This window comes from Lynx rufus, unplaced genomic scaffold (genome assembly GCF_022079265.1).
Source record: "Lynx rufus isolate CCGP_SWC_20201006 ecotype Redwood Valley unplaced genomic scaffold, mLynRuf1.p SCAF_54, whole genome shotgun sequence".
In the NCBI taxonomy this organism is placed as follows: domain Eukaryota; kingdom Metazoa; phylum Chordata; class Mammalia; order Carnivora; family Felidae; genus Lynx; species Lynx rufus.
The window spans coordinates 26443-50574 of NW_025814872.1; the positions used below are offsets into that span (position 1 = coordinate 26443).

At 55.4% G+C, this 24132-nt stretch overlaps 1 protein-coding gene across 1 annotated transcript; it reads left to right on the top strand.

Annotated features, from left to right (window-relative positions):
• The first annotated feature begins 1921 nt into the window (after positions 1 to 1921).
• On the top strand, positions 1922 to 21143 carry PRKCG (protein kinase C gamma). The gene is made up of 18 exons (XM_047101004.1): positions 1922 to 2412; positions 2988 to 3019; positions 3980 to 4062; positions 8399 to 8510; positions 8675 to 8806; positions 9799 to 9955; positions 10635 to 10769; positions 11070 to 11157; positions 11458 to 11487; positions 12905 to 13057; positions 13375 to 13563; positions 14772 to 14863; positions 14944 to 15006; positions 15463 to 15601; positions 16839 to 16919; positions 18725 to 18832; positions 19787 to 19927; positions 20158 to 21143. Exons 1-18 carry the CDS (start codon positions 2243 to 2245, stop codon positions 20344 to 20346), a joined length of 2094 nt encoding a protein of 697 aa, XP_046956960.1. The 5' UTR covers positions 1922 to 2242; the 3' UTR covers positions 20347 to 21143.
• The last annotated feature ends 2989 nt before the right edge of the window (positions 21144 to 24132 follow it).

Below are 24132 nucleotides of genomic sequence, written 5' to 3' on the forward strand. Positions count from 1 at the left end.
ATGCAACCTATTTTATGCACTTGGACCCCAGCAAAAGCAACTGGGGAGAGCTATCTCAAAGGAGGGAGGGAGGGGTTCCCCCCCCCCCCCCGGAAGGGCGGGAAGGTCTAATTGGAACAGACGCACCAGATTTCCAGCGAGGAGAAGCCTCCTTTTGATCTGTGCAGTGTGCACCCCAGAATTCCGACCTACACCGATGCCTGCCTCCTGCAAGGGCGTCTCGCCCCCTCCCCACCCCATCCCATGCTTGAACCCACTCTGGAAGGCACCAGAGAGAGCAGCTCCAGACCCCGGGGGTGGTGTGCTGGTGATGGAGGAAAGCAGCCAAGCAGACCAAAGTGGGATTCTCAGGTCAGCTTCCAGGACCACTCCCACCCCTACACTTGCCCTTGGGCAGGGCGCACGCCTGGAGGTGGCTGGCAAGGCCAGAACGCCCCATATCTGGGGGAGGGGGGGTTAGGAGGAGAGTCGGATTCCCTCACCTCCTCTTCGGCTTCGGGAAGCCCGACCCGAACCCCCAAAATTCCCAGAGAAGGTGTGGTGGGCTCCCCGGGTCCCCGCCCGTGGCGCCCCGCCTCCTATTGCGGGGCACGCCGGGAAACGAAGTTCTCGGCCGCGTCGCCGCAACAGGCGGTCCGCAGGCTCCGACTACAGGTCCCAGGATGCATTGCACTCCGCAGCCCGAGGAGGGCCGTGGTTGCCCTTGGCAACAGAGCGGGTCTCCGAGAGCCGGGACCCGGACGCGCACGGGAGTTGGGGGTAGGGGTAGGGGTGGGGGTGGCGGGGCCGGAGCGCGACCTGAGCGAGGCAAAGACTCGGGCAGAGCGACGGACGGGAGACAGGAGGAGACCGACAGAGCGGCACAGGGTTTTCCAGAGCCAGAGAGGGGGAGAGACGTGGAGGGAGGGGGAGACCCCCAGAGACGAAGAGAGAGGTTCATAGCCAGAGAGGGTGAGAAAGGTGGGGGGCGCTTGGGGGGGGGGGAGAAGGAGAGAGACAAATGAACTCATTCAGAGAGAGAGACCCCCAGCGACAGAGGGTGGGACTGACAGCCCAAGAGTGGGTCAGAGAGGTTTTGCAGAGACAGAGACAAAAGTACTTACAGAGACAGGGACACAGTGGGAGAGCGGGAGAGACAGCAAGGACTGAAGAGGTGGGGGAGACAGAGACTGACTCTCAAAAGAGAAAGACGCAGAGGGAGGGAGACACAGAGGCCCACAGAATCACAGACTGAGTCCCCGATTGAGAGAGAGAGAGAGTCACAGGGCCAGAAAGACATACAGAGTCAGGAAGAGGGAGAGCTTCTGGGAGAGAGAGAAGCAGGAATTTAGGAGACCTGCAGGGAGAGGCCGAGGGACACTGATTCACAGTGAGACGGACACCTCTGAGAAAGAGAGAGACCCCGAGACCCAGCGAGGGTCACAGGATGAGCGACAGGCATAAAGGAGACGCGCAGCAGAGACAGAGAGACCAAGAACAAGAGATCGTTCCAGAGGGAGACGTAGACCCAGGCCGGGAGACAGAAATCAAGGCCTGAGCAGCAGACGAGAAAGTGAGACACCAGGCCTCCCCGTTCAGCACTGGGTCCCCAGCACTGACGGCAAAGTTCGTGTCATGAAGCCGAGTGACACAGTCAGAAACCCCGAGATCCGGGTGGCGTCTCATAGGGCTAACCGGGCCCACCGAGGCCCCCAGAGTGGGGAGGAGGACCCGGCCAGGCAACAGGAGGAGGGGGTGGGGGGCGGGGAGGGCGCCTCTCAGAGGATGCCCCCCTCCCTCCAGCCAGCCCCCGGAGCGGGTGTGCGCACGTGTGTTGGGAGCGGGGAGGGCATTTGTCCCGAGCCTCCGGGAGTGGGGGGGGGGGGGGGGGCGGAGGGACGCCTTTAAGCTGAAACCCCGCCCCTCGGTCGTCATGGCAACGCCTCCCCCCAGCCGGGGCTCCCACATTTCAGCAGGTGCTTGAGCTTGGAGCTCCCGCCGCCGCCGCCGCCCTTGCCTCGGGCTCCTCGGCGCCCCTGCCCTCGGCTCTCCGCCCTGCCCGCCCGCTCCCCCTGGCGGAGCGGGCGCGCCCCGGGGTGCCGCTCCCTGCCCTGCGCTCCGCGCCTGGAGGTGCCTCGCCCCTCTCCTTCCCTCCTCGCAGTCTCCCCGTGGCTCAGTGCTCTCCCGAGTCTCCGGCTCCTCGCCCTTCTACCTGTTTGCCCCTGCAAGGCGGGATCCTGGTCCCTGCTACGTTCCTGGGGCCATGGCAGGCCTGGGCCCCGGCGGAGGCGATTCAGAGGGGGGACCCCGGCCCCTGTTTTGCAGAAAGGGGGCTCTGAGGCAGAAGGTGGTCCACGAAGTCAAGAGCCACAAGTTCACCGCCCGCTTCTTCAAGCAGCCAACCTTCTGCAGCCACTGCACCGACTTCATCTGGTGAGGGAAGGGGCTGGGGGCCTGAGGGAGGAGGCAACGAGGGATAGAGACTCCTGTCACCCCAGACCCGGAGTGCTCGGGAAGGAGAGGGCTGCAACCCTGGCGCCTGGTCCTAGGGGAGGAGGGAGCTGGGGCCCCGGACCCCTGGGTCTGAGGGAGGAGGGTCTGGGGCCCCGGACCCCTGGGTCTGAGGGAGGAGGGGCTGGGGACCCCGACCCCTGGGTCTGAGGGAGGAGGGGCTGGGGACCCGGACCCCTGGGTCTGAGGGAGGAGGGGCTGGGTACTCGCACCCCAGGGTCTGACTGAGGAGGGGCTGGGGTCCCGGATTCCTGGTTCTGAGGGAGGAGGAGCTGGAGGCCTGGGCTCCTGGGTCTGAGAGAAGGACTGGGGGCCTGGGTTCCTGGGTCTGAGAGAAGAAAGGCTGGGGGTCAGAATTTCTGGGTTCTAGTAAACGAGGCAGCTGGGGCTCGACTCTGGGGTCTTGCTACAGGAGGGAGTCAGACGCAGTGTGGCCGGCAGAGGTGGGAGGCCCAGGTACCCTTATCTGCACTGACCTCTGATCCTTGATCTTGCAGGGGCATTGGGAAACAGGGCCTGCAATGTCAAGGTAAGAGCTGGGGATTCGGACTCCTGGGACCCTCAGGAGGGTGGAGGCTGGGGACCCACGGCCCAGGAGGCTTGACACACGTGTTCTTTGGTCCCCAGAGAGGCGCGGGGGAGCCCGGGGCGGGGGGTGTGGCAAAGACACAGCCTGCGGTGGGGAGGGAGCTCTGACGGCGGGGCCACCGCGGAGGTGGTGCCGGGGGCCCCTCCCTCGGCCGGCTCCAGGTGGGGACAGATATTTGGAGAATCTGTTGCCATGGGAACAGAGAGATTTGGAAAAGGGGAGCTGAAAGGGGGGGCTGGAGATGCGAAGTCAGAGCCCCCCCCCTTCAAGCTGCTGTCGCCATGACAACACCAACAGTCCTAGGCAGGGGCAGGCCCGGGCGGGGTCACCAATGGGCGGGTGGGGGCCGGGCGGGGCTGGCAGTTCTGGGGGGCGGGAGAGGGGGGCGAGTCCTAAAGCACCAGCTGCCACTGCTGAGAACAGAGTGAGTCAGGGAGGGGGAGGCCTGCAATGGCGCCCCCAGACTCACTTCTGCCCAAGTTGCTGCTCTCTCCGTTCTATCAGAGGACATCTCTCTGTTTCTCCCTCCTCCTTGGCCTGCCTCTTTTCTTGCTTTCTTGTCTCTGTCGACGGGATCCTATTTTCTCTGTGTCCCTGTCTCTCTGTCGTCCTCACTCCATCTCTGCGTCTCTGTGTCTCCCTTTGGCTGTGTGTAGGCACTGGGTTCTCTCTGCTCTGTGATTCTCTCTTGCCTGTTTTGGGGTCCATCTCTTGAATTTCTGTCTCCTGGTTTTTCTCCCCCATTCCATGCTGGGGTCTCTCCTTTGATTTGCTCTCTATTGAACTCTATTTTGGGCCCCCCCCTCTCTGGTTTTCTTTCTGTTGGAGTCTCCTTCTCTCTGATTTTCTGTCCATTAGGCTCACTCTCTGTCTCTGTGTCTCTATGATTCTCACCTTCAGTTTGCAGCTTTGTGGTTCATCGACGATGCCACGAATTTGTGACCTTCGAGTGTCCAGGCGCTGGGAAGGGCCCCCAGACGGATGTGAGTGCCCGGACACCTGATTCTTCCTCCTTGGGCCGCACCCCCGCCCTCACCCCCTCGGCGTCCGTCCCAATTTCTCCTGCTATTTTTAAGGCTGGGAGGGGAGGGGGGCTGGAGAGATAGGGGGAGCTAGTCTGGCCCAGATTCCCTGCCCTTGGCCTGGAAAGGGGAAATGAGAGGGGCTGAGACAAGCTGGGGACATAGGTGGGGGACAGAGAGAAGGCAGGTGTGAGGGGACCAAAGACCAACATTGGAGAGGGTGGGCTGTCATCCAGGGGTCAAGAGATTTAAAAAAACAGAGTTGAGGGACAGACAACTATTGATGCAGATACAGATAAGACAGAATCACAGAAATGCAGAAAAAGATAATGATAGAGACCCAGACAGAGAGACTGAGACAGACAGACAGGCAGAGGATTGGAACAGAGACAGCAACACAGGCAGAAGGAAAATGCGAGCCACAGGGACTGAGAGAGACAGACAGAGACAAGAAACTCAGAGAGACAGGGCTGCAGATACCCAGAGAGAGAAGCTAGAATAGAAAATGGTAGATATGGAGAATCGCTTAGAAGTTGCCAAGAGGGAGGCCCAGGGAGACCCTGCAATGCACATTCACACACATGTGCAAGTACAGATCCCTCATGCGCACACACGCACACATGTGCATATATATATATATATATATATATCCCCCATGAGCACACACATGTGCATTACAGGTCCCCCATGAACACACACAGATACACACACCTCTGTCTCCCTCCCTCCCCTTCACCCTTCACATCAGGGGGATGTTGGATCCACTTACAAGAACAGTGGATCCTTTGTGCCCCTTCACTTTCTGCCTGGCTTGGGGCTCTTCTCTTTGAGCCTCAATTTCCCCTCTATAAAATGGGACTGAAGGTCTAGTGTTGACCAATAGAGCTTTCTGCAATGATGGAAATGTTCTCTATCTATGCCGTCCAATATGGCAGCCACCAGCCCCGCATAGCTGGCTAGAGGAGCGCTTGAGAGGGGTCACTGTGACTGAGGAATGGAAATCTAAAATTCCATTTAATTTGAATTGATTTAAATTTATTTTTTAATTTTTTTTCATGTTTATTTATTTTGAAAGAGAGAACACATGCACATGTGAGGAAAGGAGGGGAAGAGAGAGAGGGGGAGAGAGAATCCCAAGCAGGCCTGCACTCTTAGTGCAGAGCCCGACATGAGGCCCTGAACCCATGAACTGAGACCATAACCTGAGCCGAAATCAAGAGTCAGACCTTAACCTAACCAACTGAGCCATCCTGGCGCCCCGGATTGATTTAAATTTAAATAGCCACTTGTGGTTAGTGGCTATTGGGTGGGACAGCATTAATCTAGACATACCCAAGCTTGTGTTTTTTGGAGTTTAGGTTTTTTTTGTTTTTAATGCTCATTTATTTTTGAGAGAGACAGAGAAAACGAGTGGGGGAGGGACAGAGAAAGGGAGAGAGAGAATCCAAAGCAGGCTCCAGATTGTGAGCTGTCAGCACAGAGCCCAACATGGGGCTCAAACCCACAAACCTGGAGATCATGACCAAGATCATGACCTGAACAGAAGTCAGGTACTCACCTGACTGAGCCACCCAGGCACCGTCCCCCACCTCCCCAGGCTTGTTTTGATAGTTCAACGAAGCCGAGTGACTTCAGAGTCTAGCCCAGCTTTTGACAGAGGGGTGGAGATAGTTTTATGATTAGCAGATGGAGAAAGAGACGGAATGAAAAATGGAGAGAGAGAAAGGGAGAGAGAGATCTACGGAAGTCCATGGGACATTTTGCCAGCTGGTTAGGCGAAGAAAATTGAAGTTTGCATAGAGAATGTGATTTCACAGAACATATATTGAGCACCCCTTCAGTTCCTCATCTATAGAAGGGGCTGATGATCGTGCCTGCCTTACAGGATTGCTTTGAGGACTAAATGAGTCGAGTATTTGGGACGGTACCTGATATATGACAAGAGACGATATATCCGTTATCATCCTTGTAGAATTACGACTATTTCCCATGAAGAAACAGAGGCAAAAACTGAGGAGGGGTCTTCCTCTATATCACTCCAGCTTTTTTTCCCTTCTTCTTCTTCTTAATGCTTTTGATCTTGTTGTAAGTAACGTGGATCAAGGGCTAAGGAAATGGTGAAGGCTTGGCAAGCATGATTTCCTTTAGACCCCTTTCAGGGAGGCCTCATGGACCCATCTTATAGGGAGGATGGCTGGGTCTCTGCAAAGCGGCGGGGGCGGGGGGGGGGAGCCACAGAGCTGGATGGTGGGCAGAGTCAAAATGTGGACGCTAATCTATCTAATTGGAGCTGTGGTCCTGTCTCCTTTTTAGTAGTGATTTCACCTTGAGAATAATAAGGGCTTCTCTCTGTGGAGTGGTGGAGCCTGTGTGTCCCTGTCCGGTGTCCTGCTGAGGGCTGTTATGTTGACCATCACTTAGTGCAGCTGAGGGTCAGCTGAAGATCTTTAGAGGCCGGGAGCATCGAAAGAGATCACCGCACCTGAGTGTCATTCAAATTAGAGTCCCCACTAAGCTGCAAAGTAGGGGACACCTGAGTGGCCCAGTCAGTTAAGCAACTGACTCCCGATCTCGGCTCAGGTCATGATCTCACAGTTTGCGAGTTTGAGCCCCACGTTAGCCTCTGTACTGACACTGTGGTGCCTGCTTGGGATTCTCTCTCCCCCCTCTCCTCTGCCCCTCCCCTGCTTGCACACTCTCTCTTAAATAAACTTAAAAAAAAAAACCTGTAAAATAAAAGCCCGAGAATATCCTGAATTTTCACCTCGGATAACTCTCCTTTTTTTATGTTTATTTATTTTTAAGAGAGAGAGAGGTGAGCAGGGGAGGGGCAGAGAGAGAGGGAGACACAGAATCTGAAGCAGGCTCCAGGCTCTGAGCTGTCAGCACAGAGCCCGACGCGGGGCTCAAACCCATGAGCCGAAATCAGATACTTAACTGACCTAGCCACCGAGGTGCCCCATCACCTATGATAACTTTTGCAATGCATTCCTAGAAAAAGACAAATACCAACTTATTTAACACTCAGACATGGCCAGGGGTGGGGAAGGAATGTCTTACTGGTGTCCTAAATTCATGCTTAATTGCACTCTGGACATTTAGCATTGCTCCAAGATTTAGATTATTTCCACTGGGTAGAGGAGGACACTGAGGCTCAAAATTGGGCACTAACTTGCCCCAAATCACACAGCTGGTAAATGGCCTCGCCCTTATTTAAACCCAGGGCTATGTGAGGACCGCAATAAAATCACTAATAGTAACCACAGCAGTAAGAATAACCGTACTTAGCACATTTAACATGCCAGGCCCTGCTATGCAGTTTACATTTAATCTTTCTTCTTTTTTAATCATTATTATTATTTTAATTTTTAAAGTTTTATTTATCAAAGAGGGAGGGAGAATGAGTGGGGGAGGAGCAGAGGAGAGAGGGAGACAGAGGATCCCAAAAGGGTCCCATGCTAACAGCAGAGAGCCTAACAAGGTGCTTGAACGCACGAACTGTGAGATCACAACCTGAGACAAGGTCAGATGCTTCACTGACTGAGCCACCCAGGAGCCCCCAAATTTATTATTTTTTAAAGTAATCTCTACACCCAGTGTGGGACCCAGACTCACAACCCCCGAGATCAAGAGTCACATGTCTACCGACCCAGCCAGGCAGGCTCCCCGACACTTGGTCTTTCATTAACTGAGGGGTCCTTTTAATGGAGAGGTTCTATTCCCCATTTCACAAGGGGCTCAGAGAAGGCAGATCAAGAGTGGGCAGACATTGACAGAGGCTGACAGTGAGGGATCTGGTTCATTGTGGCCCACAAGTGCTCGAAAATAGCTTTGGGGAGGGGGTGGAGCATAGGGACTATGGGACGATAGGAGCCGCCACCACCTTCAGGTTCTGTTCAAATCCCACCTGGTTAGCGAAGCCCACCCTGATCACTCTATGCAAATTTAAACGCCCCCACCCCTGGCTGACCCTTGCCTGCTTCGCTTTTCTCCAGAGCACCTGTTACCATGCATCATACTCTTTCATTTATTCACAGTGTTTATTTTCTGTCTCCCTTCCCTAGAAAGTAAACTCCATGTGGACAGCAGTTTTTTTTTTGTTTCTTTGTTCACGGCTGGTCCTGGCACCAAGAACAGTGCCTGGCACACAGCAGGCACTCAATAAATACTGTAGCGTGAATGAGTGAGGAGGAGCGGGACTGGGAGAGCAAGGCGGAAGGAGGAAGCGTTCAAAGGGCTTCTCTCTCTCTCTCTCTCTCTGTCCTTACCCCCTCTGATGTCTCCCCTCGGCCCCCAGGACCCCCGGAACAAGCACAAGTTCCGTCTGCACAGCTACAGCAGCCCCACCTTCTGCGACCACTGTGGCTCCCTTCTTTATGGGCTGGTGCACCAGGGCATGAAATGCTCCTGTGAGTAGTCCACGCTTGCTGCTCCTGGCCGAACCTAGCGCTCCGGTGGGGGGGCGGTCAAAGCACAGCGTCTGGGTTCCGGGTAGGGCCGGGGGACGGGGTCTGGAGTTGGGGGGCGGCCAGAAGTGCCACCTCCCGCTTTGTTCCCCCCTCCCCTCACCCAGGCTGCGAAATGAACGTGCACCGCCGCTGTGTGCGCAGCGTGCCCTCTCTGTGCGGGGTGGACCACACGGAGCGCCGAGGGCGCCTGCAGCTGGAGATCCGAGCACCCACGGCGGATGAGATCCACGTCACAGGTGAGGCCCCGCCCCTCTGTCCGGTCCCTCCCCTTCTCCCCCCGCCGGAAGGGCAGGGTGCACCTGAGCGGCCCACCCAGCCGAACCGGAAGGTCCCGCCCACAATCCTGACCCCCCGGGTCTGTAAAGGCTGAGCGCCACCCAGCCACGCCCCTTCCAACCTGTAGCCTAGACTCTAGCCTTGACTTGTGACTTTCAGGGCCATTTTTAAAAATTAATTAATTAATTTTATTTTATTTTTAAAATTTTTTAATGTTTATTTATTTTTGAGAGAGAGAGACAGAGCATGAGCGGAGGGGGAGGGGAAGAGAGAGAGGGAGACACAGAACCTGAAGCAGGCTCCAGGCTCTGAGCTGTCAGCACAGGGCCCTACACGGGGCTCAAATTCATCAACTGTGAGATCATGACCTGACCCAAAATCGGATGTCCAACGGACTGAGCCACCCAGGTGCCCCTTTTTAAAAAAATTTTAAATGTTTATTTTTGAGAGACAGAGAGAGAGAGAGAAAGGGCAAGCGGGGGAGAGACAGAGAGGGGGAGACACAGAATCCGAAGCAGGCTCCAGGCTCCGAGCTGTCAGCACAGAGCCTGATGTGAGGCTCGAACCCACAAACCCCATGATCATGACCTGAGCGGAAGTTGGATGCTTAACCAACTGAGCCACCCAGGTGCCCCTTTCAGGGCCTCTTAATGGCCATTTTAGATCAAGGTCCTTGGGAGTGGGGGATGAGAGAAAACCTGGTTCCGAGGGAGGCTTGGGATTACTATGGGTGATGTGGCCAGGGTCCTCACTCTGGGGTCCTAAGGGAGGAGGGGGCTTTGGGTCCGATTTCTGGGTCCCTGGCTGGGGAAAGGGCTTTATGCCTCATCTTCTGGATACCTGGGTCAGGAGAAAGGCTGGGCGCTTGGATTTGGGATTGCCGCTGGGGAAAACTCCGGGGCCTCTTCCTGGATCTCTAACCCAGCCTACACCCCTTCACTTCCTCTCTCAGTTGGCGAGGCCCGTAACCTTATCCCAATGGACCCCAATGGTCTGTCTGACCCCTACGTGAAGCTGAAGCTCATCCCAGACCCTCGGAACTTGACAAAGCAAAAGACCCGGACCGTGAAAGCCACGCTAAACCCTGTGTGGAACGAGACCTTTGTGTTGTGAGCTTCGGGTGCAGGGGATGCTGTGATGACTGACAGAGAATGATCGGAGGGTCCTGGTGGCCCACAAGACCCCAGAGAGCAAAGCGTGGGAGGTGTTAGGATAGGGGGATCCCAAAAAAAGGCGGTGGGAGAGGGAAGAGAGTGGCTGAGGGAGAGGGCCGGAGTTAGAGAAGCAGAGAGACAGATATCTGTGCATTTAATCTCCATCAAAGCCCACTACTTTAGAGTGAAACAGAGATCGGAGGGGCGGGGGGGATGCTCAGAAGAAGGCACAAACCCAAAGAGACAGAATGGGGAGTGGGTGTGAGCAGGGGAGGGTGGCAGGAATAGAAAGAGAAGCCAATCAACAGAAAGACAGAAGGACAGAGACCTAGAGGAAGGAGGGGGGCACAGAGACTCAGGAGAGAGATCTGGAGAGAAAAGACAGGACACAGGGATGGGAAGGAGCCAAGAATGTGGGAGGACCGGAGAGAGACTGAGAGCTGTCTACATGTACTCAAGGTCCTGATATTGGGGGAGACCCCCTTCGTGGAGGATCAGAGACGACAGGACACTTTAGAGAGCAGGAACAGACCCCAGCTCGCCCCAGAAGGGCTTGCCTGCTCCACCAGCACCAGGGATGGGGAGCAGAGACAGCGGGGAGCTGGACCCTCACTCCGCCGCCCCCTTCCCGCAGCAACCTGAAGCCAGGAGACGTGGAGCGCAGGCTTAGCGTGGAGGTGTGGGACTGGGACCGGACTTCCCGCAACGATTTCATGGGCGCCATGTCCTTCGGGGTCTCGGAGCTGCTCAAGGCGCCGGTGGATGGCTGGTGAGGGCAGGGCAGGGGCGGAGGCTGTGCCTTGGCCTGTCCATCTCTGTGTACAGTCTGTCTCCTTGGGCCACCCTCATTCTGCCTCCCTGCACTTCTCCCTCCCTTGCCCCCATCGCTCTCCCCCCTCCTCCCTTCCTGTGTCCCCCCACTCCGTGTCTCTCTCGCCTATCCCACTCTGTCCATCTCCGTGTCTTTCTCTCTGTGTCTCTTTCCCCCCTCTGATACCTCTGCCTCTCCCGTGGGTGCCCCCCTTCTGCCCCGACTCCTGCCCCACTCTGGTCTCCTTCTGTATGTCAGGTACAAGTTACTGAACCAGGAGGAGGGCGAATATTACAATGTGCCAGTGGCTGATGCTGACAACTGCAGCCTCCTCCAGAAGTTTGAGGTACTCAGGCCCCACTTCTCCCAGGGGGAGCCCAGCCCTGCGGCCCACAGTTCAGAGCTGCCCCCTCCCTGCACCCACTGGTTGCCCACTGGTCCTGGGACTACAATTCCCAGAAGACCCTGGCGCTCCCTTCCCCCTGCTTTTCTAGGGGACTCCTGCCCCAGGGTATGATGGGAATTAGAGTTCCTATCCATCCCCTTGGCTTGGGGGGTTGGAGTCCCCACCCCCTGCTCTAGGGCATCCTCCTACCTCTCTCGGGGCTCTGACTCTGGCTTTCTCCTCCACCCCCTCTCCCTGCAGGCCTGTAACTACCCCCTGGAACTGTACGAGGTGCGTGGAGCTCAGGCCTGGAATGGAGACATTTTCATCCCTTGTGGTCTACGTCTGTCTCCCCATGTCTTCTCCCTCCCCTGGTATCAGTTTTCACGCCCACACACGCGGGATGAGCACAGGTTTGGAGGTGGTCTTGTGCTTGTTGAGTAAACCTAGCATTCCAGAGGTGAATCTGACCCTTAACCAAGTCCCCAAGGTGGAGACACAGTCACAGATACTTAAATTCCAGGATGATGTAGTGCATTAGAGGTAGAGCACCCCCCCCTCCCCCAGGAGCCTAGAGGAGACACTCACCCAGCCTGGGGGGCAGGTGCTGGGGGAGGGTGAATCCCTGAGGAGGTGACTGCTGAACTGAACTTTGAGTTTTTCTATTTCTCACTGTGGCCTTTCTCTCCTCCATTTATTTTCTCACTCTCTCAACACCTATTCCCTGTTAGCCAAACCCTGTTCTGGGCATAGAATCAGTCCATTCCCTGGGGAGCTCCGATTTCAAAGTAGGAGAAAGTGACAGATGGAGACATTCTCCTGGAAGGAAGATGTTTGGTAATAGAGGTAGTAGCCTCAGGCACTAGGGAGAATTGGAAGCACCTGGCTCAGCCTGGGAGCGCCAGAGAAAGCTTCCTAGGGAGGGGAGCCCCAGAGGAAGTGCAAGGAGAGGGAGACCATATTTCCAGGCTGAAGGCTAGAAATCCTTCCAGGCAGCCGGAAGAGCAGGCCTGTGGTGGGAGCGGGTGAGGCGTGTCTGTAGCACCACGAGGACAGTGGGGCCGAAGGGGGGAGAGAGTGGGAAGAAGTAGGACATTAAGGCAGAGAGGGAAGGAGTGTGCCTTGTCCTTCACTGGAAGGATTTTATCTTAAACCGGTGGGCCGTGGGAGCATCGAAGGGTGGCCTAGGATGGTTTAGGTCGGAACAAGACAAAGGCTGTTTGTAGAGAATAGATGGTGGAGGCAAAGGGGGGAAGAGGGAGGAGGCTCTGTGGAGACTCAGGTGGGAGGAGCGGTAAAGGTGTTCAGGTGCTGGGTGATGCTGAAGATGCAAAAAGGGGGGAGACACAGTCTCTGGCTTTAATGGGTTTTGATTTCTGGCTCTGCTGCTTATTTGCTGTGTGACTTTGGGCAAGTTATTTAGTGTCTCTGTGCCAACTTTCTCTTCTCTAAAATGGCGCATGGTGGTGATAACAGGGTTATCTAACAGCATAGAGTGATCTGTCTGAGTGTTAGTTAAATGATAAACCCTCCAGGTTATGGAAAATCAGCACAAGTGCTAAAGCCAAGGAGGGGGGGCAGAGACAGTTTTCCCTTTTCTCTCCCTGTCTTCTCATCCCTTTCGTTCTTGGCTGCTGTCTCTCTTAGAGACATCTTCTTGTCCCCATCTGGGGTCTGACTACCTTCGGATCTCTCTCCTTTCTCACAGCGGGTGCGGATGGGTCCCTCTTCCTCTCCCATCCCCTCCCCATCCCCTAGTCCCACGGACTCCAAACGCTGTTTCTTTGGGACAAGCCCTGGACGTCTGCACATCTCCGACTTCAGCTTCCTCATGGTTCTAGGAAAAGGCAGCTTTGGGAAGGTTGGATTCCTGGGGCTCTGGGGGAAGGGGGAGATGTCTGGGGAAAGATCAGATTTCTGGTCCTTAGGAAGGAGGTACATGGGGAGGGACACTAGACTACTGAGCCCCCCAGAGGGGGGTCAGTGGGACACCTGAGTGCCTCTGAGAGGACAGGAATAAAGATTCTGATGCTTTCCCTGAGGGAGTGGTCAGCAAACCCAGGGTGCCCAGTCCCTGAGAGAGAGGGGGAGGACCTGGGATTTCATTTCTTTGTGTCTCTGAAGGGGGAGGGCAGCGACCCCATGATGGACTGGGCCTTTTGGGGCCTCTGTCGCTAGGTGATGCTGGCTGAGCGCAGGGGCTCTGATGAGCTCTACGCCATCAAGATCCTGAAGAAAGACGTGATTGTCCAGGATGATGATGTGGACTGCACCCTGGTGGAGAAGCGCGTGCTGGCCCTGGGGGGCCGAGGCCCGGGAGGCCGGCCCCACTTTCTCACCCAGCTGCACTCCACCTTCCAGACCCCGGTGAGGAAGGAGGGGGCAGAGTCCGGCTCAGGTCGAGCGTCTGCTCTGGGATTCTGAGTTTACAGGCAAAAAGAACCTTCCCCGCCCCGCCCACTCTGACTGGGCGTGGCCAGATGGGTGGGATCCTGACTAGGCGGGACCTGAGCCAGCTTGGTCTTGAGTGGGTGGGTTTTTTTTTCTTTTCTTTCTTTCTTTTTTTTTTTTTTTTGAGTGAAGGAGTTTTGAGTAAAGGAGTGCGTGAGTGGTGTGCCAATAGCTGCGCGCTAAGTAATGTGGTCGTCATTCTTGGATTCTGAGTAAATGTCTCATCAGAAATGGTGCGCGTCCCGAAGATTGAGGAATGGGACAAGTCAGAACCTTCAGAGGCTTTTATTTGTTTGTTTGTTTTTAATTTTTTATGCTTATTTATTTCTGAGACAGAGAGAGACAGAGCATGAGTGGGAGAGGGGCAGAGAGAGAGAGGGAGACACAGAATCCAAAGCAAGCTCCAGGCTCTGAGCTGTCAGCACAGAGCCGGATGCGGGGCTCGAACTCACAAACCGTGAAATCATGACCTGAGCCAAAGTCAGACACCCAACCGACTGAGTCACCCAGGCGTCCCAGAAACCTTCAGAGGTTTGAGAAGGCATGACTGCTTCAAAAAAGCTCTGGATGGGCACAGTTAGATTCCTGGATTTAAGGAAAGAAAGAAAGAAAGAAAGAAAGAAAGAAAGAAAGAAAGAAAGAAAGAAAGAAAGAAAGAAAGAAAGAAAGAAAGAAAGAAAGAGAGAAAGAGAGAAAGAGAGAGAGAAAGAAAGAGAGAGAGAGAGAGAGAGAGAAAGAAAGAAAGAAAGAAAGAAAGAAAGAAAGAAAGAAAGAAAGAAAGAAAGAAATTAGTATCCATTGCAAGTGAGGCCTGAAAAAAAAAATCTTTGGTTCCTAGCAGGTGGTCAGGATTGCTTTTGTGTGTGAGTAGCTATGGAAAGAGGTTTTGGTATCCTTAGGATTTCCAGGGAATGGTGGGCCTCAGCCTTCAATTCTAAGAGGGCGGGACCAGTTCGGAGTAATAGGGGATATGGCAGGTTGAGATTCTGAGCTGGCTGGGTTAGAATCAATGGGGCCTCCCAGTTCTGATTGGGTGGATCTGAAGCCTTCCAAGTTTGTCTCGAGTGGGCAGGAATGGACGTGTCCTACCCCCTCTAAGCACCAGTACCCCGCCTCTCCGGCAGGACCGTCTGTATTTTGTGATGGAGTATGTCACCGGGGGCGACCTGATGTACCACATCCAGCAATTGGGCAAGTTTAAGGAGCCCCATGCAGCGTGAGTCTCAGCTGAGAGAGGAGGGGTGGGGCGAGGGGGACCCCAGCCTTTGAGCTTCTAACTCCCACCTCCTTCTCTAGGTTCTACGCAGCAGAAATCGCCATCGGCCTCTTCTTCCTTCACAATCAGGGCATCATCTACCGGTGAGCAGTCTGGGCCTTTCAGTGGAGGCAGTCAGGCCCCTAGAGGGAAAGGGATCAAACTTACAGCTCTAGGGGCTCCTGGCTGGCTCAGTGCATAGAGCATGTGACTCTTGATCTCGGCATCCTGAGTTCAAGTCCCACGTTGGGCCTAGAGCTTACTTGAAAAACAAAACAAAGGGGTGCCTGGGTGGCTCACTCTGTTGAACATCTGACTCTTGATTTCGACTCAGGTCATGATCCCAGGGTTGTGGGATTGAGCCCTGAATTGGGCTCTGCGTTGATCGTGGAGCCTGCTTGGGATTCTTTCTTTCTCTCTGCCTCTCTTCTGTGCTCACGCATGTGCGTGCTCTCTCTCTAAAATAAACAAAAACAAAACAAAGATCAAAACCTTGTAACTCCAGCCCATTGAACTCTACCCTTCCTTCAATGCCTATCCATCCAACCCCCTACCCCCAGGGACCTGAAATTAGACAACGTGATGCTGGATGCTGAAGGACACATCAAAATCACTGACTTTGGCATGTGTAAGGAGAACGTCTTCCCTGGGACCACCACCCGCACCTTCTGTGGGACCCCAGACTACATAGCCCCTGAGGTAACCCTCCCTTGGCTGTCCTTGGTGCTGCACAAGTTCGCCGAGTGGGTATGGCCAGTTGTCTAACATTCAGAATGTCGGGGGGCTGACCCTGGGGTCTTTTTTTTTTAATGTTTATTTTTGAGAGACAGAGAGAGAGAGAAGAGAGAGAGGGCGAGTGGAGGAGGGGCAGAGAAAGAGGGAGACACAGAATCGGAAGTAGGCTCCAGGCTCTGAACTGTCAGCATAGAGCCTGACTCAGGGCTCTAACTTACAAACCATGAGATCACGACCTGAGCCGAAATCAGCTGCTTAACCAACTGAGCCACCCAGGTGCCCCCTGACCCTGGGGTCTTTGCATGAGTCATGGGTGATCTAACAGCAAACAGAGCAGAAAGGCCTGTGTGTCAGCATTCCAAGTGGGCAGAGCTGGGTGTCTAAACAGGCTAAGTGGGCAGAGAGTTGGGTGAGTGTTCTAAAAGAGTGGAACCCTCTCTACTGGTAACAATTCTCAGACAATAGCACCTGTTACAGGACTATTCTAAGAAGGTGTACCCTTGAGTGGGTGGGGCCTGTGTCTCTCCACCACCACCCCCCCCCAGCCCTAAGCATTTCCTGAATATTTCAGGTGTGTGGAATATACTCTAACTTTTTGTTAAAGGGGTGGAGCTAATGATCTGACTGTATGTAAGTAGATAGAGTGTCCTGAGTTTTCTCAGTGGAAGGAGGAAGTGTCATCCTTAATCTTTCTGGGTGATTCAATGCTAATGCCCAAATAATGTCAATGGTTTCAAAACATGGCTGGGAATCAGAATCACCCGTGGAGATTTTGAAATATACACACATATTACTGACTCTCACTCTGGTCTATTGAGGCTGGAATTCTTTAGGGCTAGGGAACAGCTCCCTAGGTGAATCTTAAACGCATCCAGATTTAAGAATCTCTGGTGTCTGAAAATTAGCCCTCATGCACCTGTTATTGTAAGGAGAGGGTCTAGTTACCAGAATATTTTGGCTGGGTGGAACTTTTGACTTGGTCCTTAGATAATCTTCATATTTGGAACCAAAGGAACATTCTAAGTAGGAAAATTTTGTTTCTGAATTTTCCAAAAAGATGGAACTGAAGTGTTCTGAGTGGGAAGAGTTTGTGTTGACAACACTTAGTGTGGGTAGGGTTCTCTGGGGGTGAGGCTAGAGGGGGTCTTAGGCTTCTTAAAGCACAAACCATGATACCTTGCCTTCCATCCTCTCTCACCAGATCATTGCCTACCAACCCTATGGAAAGTCTGTTGATTGGTGGTCCTTTGGGGTTCTGTTGTATGAGATGTTGGCAGGACAGGTAAGGGAAGCTGGGGACAGGCTGGCCTGCCTAAAGGCAACACGGCGGGGGATGCCACCTGTTACAAGGCCTTTATCTTAAAGGAGCAGGGTAGGAAGTGATGTCTGTCATCTAAGGAGGGGTGCTAAGCAGTTGGGAATATCACGCCTGGATAGCGCTGTCCTTGGTCCTGAAGCATTATTTTCCCATAGGCCTGGGGTTCTTTAAATTCGTTGTTGTTGTTTTTTTAAATCTTTATTTTTGAGGGAGAGAGAGACAGAGTGCAAGCATGGGAGGAACAGAGAGAAAGACACAGAATCCAAAGCAGGCTCCAGGCTCTGAGCTGTCAGCATAGAGCCCAACAGGGGACTCGAACCCACGAACTGTGAGATTATGACCTAAGCCAAAGTCTGATGCTTAACCGACTAAGCCACCCAGGCACCCCAGGCCTGGGGTTCTTTAAACGTTTTTTGTTTTTTGTGTTTTTTTTTGGTGACAAGGACCCCATCTCAGAACAACGTGTTTAATTTTTTTTTAATGTTTATTTATTTTTGAGAGAAACAGAGCACAAGTGGGGGAGGGGCAGAGAGCAAGGGAGACACAAAATCTGAAGCAGGGGCTTTGAACTCACGAACCGTGAGATTATGACCTGAGCCAAAGTTGGATGCTCAATTGACTGAGCCACCCAGGCACCCCAGAATAATGTGTTTAAATCTATGAAATAAAATAATAGGATTACAAAGGAAATCAATCATATTGAAATATGGTTATCAAAACTTTAAAATTTTGATTTAACTTAGTTCAGCCAATTAAATACATTTCATTTAAATGTATACAGTTGTCTAAATATTACACATAGGGATGTGGATGTATATGTGATTTCCTATTCATGAATTAAATAGTGATATCTCATGGTGATGGGAAGTAAATAGGCAAGTCTACCAGTAATCTTGAAGTTGAGATGACTAATATTTTGAGATAACTGCAACTCGAATGTGATAAGAAATTATCTATGATTCCTGTTGGTGATGAAGTCATAAGTACTTCATAACTGTTTGTGGTTTTTGCCCACCATTCATAACTGAAGGGAATGAGAAATTGCAGTTAGTGATTTTTAAAAATAAAGATAAGCTTTTTTTCCTATTCAAGCTCACGGGCCCCTTCAGTTGCACAAACAGACTTCCTAGACCCCACATTAAGAATCCTTGCCTTGCTTTTGTGTCTCCTAATTCCAGAAGACTGGAGGCCACTCATCCAACCAGGAGAATGTTTTTACAGTTTTCCTGCACTTTTTCCTCTCTTCTATTTATTTTTTTTTTAATTTTTTTTTCAACGTTTATTTATTTTTGGGACAGAGAGAGACAGAGCATGAACGGGGGAGGGGCAGAGAGAGAGGGAGACACAGAATCGGAAACAGGCTCCAGGCTCTGAGCCATCCGCCCAGAGCCTGACGCGGGGCTCGAACTCACGGACCGCGAGATCGTGACCTGAGCTGAAGTCGGACGCTTAACCGACTGCGCCACCCAGGCGCCCCTCCTCTCTTCTATTTAAATGACATATTGTCTAATTAACACCCTGCTGATTTTGCATAGCAGAGAAAGACAGAACAGCAAAGAGGTGCAGAGAGCTGAGATAGGAAACAAGGTCCATTTGAGATAGGAAACAAGAGTCGGAGAGGAAGGGAGAGAATGCTTTGGTGGTTTGGTCGAAATTTTCCCCAGGATGTTGGAGGGGGATGTTCATGTTCACGGTGGGTGCTGAGGGTTTGCAAGGTGGGGAAAGGCAGTCTGTCAAGTCCTGACACATTCTCCTCTCTCTTTCCTCAGCCCCCTTTCGATGGGGAGGATGAGGAAGAGCTGTTTCAGGCTATCATGGAACAAACCGTCACTTACCCCAAGTCGCTTTCCCGGGAAGCTGTGGCCATCTGCAAGGGGGTAAGAACTCCCTGACCCCCAGATTCTCCACACAACCCATTCGCCCCACCGCCACCATCCAGGGTTGCCCGGGCAGCGTCTCTGTGCGCATTAGAAAAGTATAATACAGAGATTTTGTTAGAACATTAATTACTGACTGCCGTGCTGTCACCTCCTGTCCCATGATGGCCTCTGTCTCCTTCTCTGCTGCACCCACCCCTCAGCTCACTGCAGGGAGTGCTGGAAGGCCAGGGCCTGCCTCTGCAAGGGGGTGGATCAGGTCAACCTAACTCCTGCCACTTTCCCTCCGGGGATCTTGGGCAAGCCACCGACACTCTGGGAGCCTGTCTCCTCTCTTGGGGTTATGGAGCTAATGCAGGATAAGGAGCCTAGCCTATGGCAGCTTTTCCAAGAACATTAGCACACTTGTGTTTCTGGCTCCTGTCTCCATTCTCTCTGACTCTCACTCTCTGGGTTCTGTCTCCTATGTCTGCCTCCATCTACATTTGATGGGGCCTCCTGTGTCACTACCATTTCTCTGTGTCCCTTGGGCTCTCTGTCAATCCCTTGCATCTGTGTCCCCCTCTCTCTGGGCATCTGTTACCCACTTACCCCCGAATGCCACACACACACACACACACACACACACACACACACACACACTGGGTCCTTCTCTCTCTGGAACTCTCCTCCTCTCTGAGTCTCTGCCTTCATATTGTGTCTTTATCCTCTCTGGGGTTTTGTCTCGTGGATCTCCACCCTTCTCTCTTTCCGCATATCTGCCCCCCCTCCCCCTCCCCATCTGCTTTATCTCCCACCTTCTCTGGGTCTCTGCACTCCCCCTGGGTCTCTATCTCTTCCCCCTCTCTCTATGCTGTGTCTCTGTTCTGCTGTTTTTGCTTTTCTGCCTTTCTCGTTCTCTGTGCCTCCCTGTCCGGGACCCTGTCTGTCTGTCTGTCTCTGTGTTTTCCACAGTTCCTAACTAAGCACCCAGCGAAACGCCTGGGCTCAGGGCCGGACGGGGAGCCCGCCATCCGTGCTCATGGCTTTTTCCGCTGGATGGACTGGGAGCGGCTGGAACGACTGGAGATCGCGCCTCCGTTCAGACCCCGTCCGGTTAGCCACCTTGCGGGAACCCTGGTCCCTGGGGATGGGGGACCCAGGAGCTCCCATTCCCATATGTAGAGGTGGGGTGGGGCTCCCTCTGCGGAGACGCCCCAACGGGAGATGCAGAGCCCACGGAGGATGCGCTGATTCCAGAGGAGACAGGACATGGTCACAGGGGACACAGAGGGACACCAAGGAGCAGACGGAATTTCATCTTTCCCTCCCCGTGCTCCCCACAGTGTGGACGCAGCGGCGAGAACTTCGACAAGTTCTTTACGCGGGCGGCGCCAGCGTTGACCCCCCCAGACCGCCTGGTTCTGGCCAGCATCGACCAGGCCGATTTCCAAGGCTTCACCTACGTGAACCCGGATTTCGTGCACCCCGACGCCCGCAGCCCCGTCAGCCCGCCGCCGGTGCCAGTCATGTAATCTCACCTGCCACCACTAGGTGTCCCCATTGCTCCCTCCCCGCACCAGTCTTACACCTCCCCCCCACCCCCCACCTCCACCCCCTTTCCGATTTAGATCTTGCTCCCCAGCATTCTGGCCTCTGCCCCGTGGGTGCTAGATGCCCCTCCCAAGCGTTCCTGGCATTCTAAGCTCCATACAGTCTCTGGAGCCTCACTGTGTTCTAGACTCTGCTGTGCTGAGCCCGGGATTCTCACCCACCTTGGTGTTCTGGACTCTGCGCTACCAGAACCTTCACCACGGTCCCAACTCCGTGGGGTTCTAGACTCCGTGTTGGTAGAATCTCTGTCTCTCCTTTTTTTTTTTTTTTCCTTCTCCTTTCTTTCTGGGAAATAGTCTTATGGGGTGGGCTGTTCTAGACTTGGATTCTAGAACAACCCTTCACCTCTGACCTGCCCCCCACTCCCCCCACCAACGACGTCCACCCCATTCTGGAGTGAGTGGGAGGCTGTGCCCCCACGCTCCCGTGCGCCTCGTCCACACTCTAGGGATTCCTGGGATGGATGAAGGATCCCTACCCCCAGCTGTTCTCAATCAGCTTTTGTTCTAGACGCCCCTACCCCGAACCCGTCACTGCTCGCCTGCCAGGTGCATGGCTCCAGTCCTGCTCGGAACCTCCTCCACCTCCCCTCCCTCTTCCCCTCCCCCCCCCCTTCCCGTGCCTGCCACTCTGGGGGGGGGGTCTGTCCTCCTCCCCCTGCCCACTGCCCTCTTCTTTGGCTCTCTCTCTCGCCCGGCCACAGCTGCTGGAGAATAAATTTGGGATGCTGATGCTGGGTGTTGGGATGTTTTCTTCTAAAGCTTGAAGAAGGAAGGGGGGCGGGGTGTGGAGGTGGGACAACGTACACGGAAACGCGCGCGCGCTCACACACATATACAGGCTGGGGGTGGGGCGGCAGAGAGAGGGAAAGCAGAGAGACCCATAAAGTGGGCAGAACAGACCCACAGCGGGAGAGGGAAAGAGCAGCGACCGGGGGTGGGGGTTGGGGGGCGCGAGGGCCCAAAGTGGGCACATGCACAAGGAGGTAGGAATGGACACGCAGACCACTGGGGATGCCGGGTGGAGCCCGCCCCCCGCCCCAGCACAGACACAAACATTCACATACTCACCCAGAGCAACACAGACGCTCACAGACACACTGAAACCCAGAGTCTGGCGCGGGGCGGGGGACGGGGGTGGGGGTGGGGGGAAGCAGTCCTGAGCGGGGAGATGACAGGCCAGCCTCCCGTTGAGGGGTCTGGAGACTTGATCACTGGGAGACCCCACGCCAGAGCAGGCAGACACCCAGAACCCGTGAGCTTAAGACTCAGCCACGGAGGCCGAAGACAGGCGGACGCGCCCTCCGGGCCTCTTTGCCTTGACCCACTTGCGGAGAAGGGGGGTGGGGGTGGGGGGCGGTGGAAAGAAGTCCCAGCGGACTACAGTTCCCAGCAGACACCGCGGCGGCCCCTTCCCCCAAGTGCGGCCCCTCTCCGCCGGGGCTGATGGAAAATGTAGTCCCAGACCCGGGGCAGGCCGGTTGAATGGTGTGCCTGTGTCTGTGTGTTTGGAGGGGACTGAGCCCCAGAGCTTCGCAGGCTCCCTCGGGGAGCCCCGGCGTCTCCTCGTCTCTGCAGGCTCTTGGGTTCCGGGGACTCGGTTCAGTTGGATGCTGGGGACCCCCTTGGCTCCCCCAGCACCGTGGGGGTGCCCCCATGCTCTGCCCGCGGCCCCCAGCCCCGCTCCGACCCTCGGCGGGCGGCCTGCCCCTTTAAGAGTGGCCCCGCTGACATCACGGCGGGGGGGGGGGGGGGCTGGCCCGGCTCCCGGCTCCGCGGCGGCTGCAGGACCCGGCTCCGCTCTGCGCCCGCCTGCTGCTCTGGGGACCCCGGCCCGGGACGCCCCCTCCCGCCTCCTGCAGCCGCCCAGACCCCAGGCTCCGCCCCAGGCCTGGCCAGAGCCCCAGTCCTCCTCAGGGGAGCCCCAGGATTGCCCCCGCGCTCTCTCCTTCTCAGGGTCTCTCTCTCTCTCCCCCCTGTCTCTCTCTCTCTCTCTCTCTCTCTCTCTCTCTCTCTCTCTGCCTCTCTCCCTAGCTCAAGGTCTCTGGGTCTCAGCATCTCTCAGCCCAGGGCCTCTGAGCGTCTTCCTGTCTCTTTCTGTCTCTGTGTCTCTGGCCTCTCCACTTCCAGAGCCCCGGAATCTCTGAGCCTGAGGGCAGAGGGGGTCTTAGAGCTTATCCCTGTCTCTCCTTTCCTCTCTCTCTCTCTCTCTGTCTCTTCTAGGCCGTCTCTGTGTCTCCCCTGGTCCCCAGACCTGCGAGTCTCAGCATCTCTCAGCCTCGAGGTCTCCGTGTGTCCCGGACCCTCGGCCCCGTCTCTCTGCCTCTCTGTGCGCCCCTGCCCCTCTCGGGCTCTCTGCCTCTGTTTCTATTCTCTCTCCCTCCCTGCCTCCCCCATTCTCAAGGCCCAGCTCCCTCCCTCCCTGCAGCCTCCCCCTCCCTTCCCGCCCCTCCCCTCCTCCGCAGTAGCCAATGAGCGGCCGCCGGTCCCAGCTCCCGGCGCCGTCCGCCGAGTGAGGCCGCGGGCGCGGGGGGTGGGGGGTGGGAGGCCGGGAGGGGGCCGGGACGCCGGGCTCCGGGGCGGGGGCGGGGGGCGCGGGCACCGGCGACCCCGGTGGCGGCGGCGGCGGCCGGGGGAAGCCGCGGGGCCGGTCATGCGGCTGCGGGGCCCGCGGCCCGGAGCGTCCGCCCAGCCCTGAGCGAGGTGAGCGCGAGGGGAGGGTCCTGGAAGGAGTGGGGGGTCCCCTTGAGGTGGCCGGAAGCTAGGGGTTGGGGCTAAAAGGGCCCTGAAGGGACCTGGGGTGTGGGATTCTGGCGGTCCGGACGCCCGAGTTCGGGAGGCAATGGGGGGTGGGGGGACATCGGGCCTAGGGAATCCGGGAGGACAGGGTCCGAGGGTCCTGGAGTGGGGCAACTGTACTCTTAATGTCCGAGTCTTAGAGACCGTGGGCCCTGAGGAGGGTGCAGGCCAGGTCCTTGAGGGAGGCCGTCCTGGATGAGCGGGGAGGGCCCGGGCCCGGTGAGAGCAGGATGTGAGTCTGAGAAGGGGTCCCCAGGAACGGAGAATACGTTCCTCAAGAGACTGGAGGGAGACGGAGTTTGGACTTGGGGCTTGGAGAATGGGACCCCTGGGATCCGAAGGATCCTGAATCCAGAAGAGACTGTGATACAGAAGGACAAGAAGGTGGCTCCAGGCCTGGGGGAGGGTCCCAAAGGAAAAAGGGCTAGAGGAGAATGAGATCTGGGCAGGCCACTTGGAGTCCAGAGGAATCAGAGCACAGCAGGAGGGGGTTTCTGAGGGGAAGTGAGAAGGGTGTCAGTGGGCAAGGTCCCAGCTGAGAGTCCAAGGAGTCATGGCGGGTGGGGGGAGCTGAGGTCAGCTACCTGGGACTCAGGCAGTCAGGGTGACTGGGGTTTTGATGCTTGTTTCTGAGCTGAGTGGACTGGAAGGGGAGCAAGTAGCTGGCGGTTAAGCCCCGGAGCGTTGGGGGGGGGGGGATGGGAGGGAAAGCTGGACAGAGCTCTACCAGACTTGCTTCCCTGACTCCTGCAGGAGGCTGGGGGTGGGGTCTGGTGGGGGGTGAGGGCTCTGGGTGCTGAGATGGGGGGTGGGCGGTGATGAAAGTTGTCTGACTCCAAGATCCTTATTGGCATGGGGCAGAGTTTCAAGGCTCCAAGAATTCTGATTAAAGAAAGCGGGGTCTCAAGT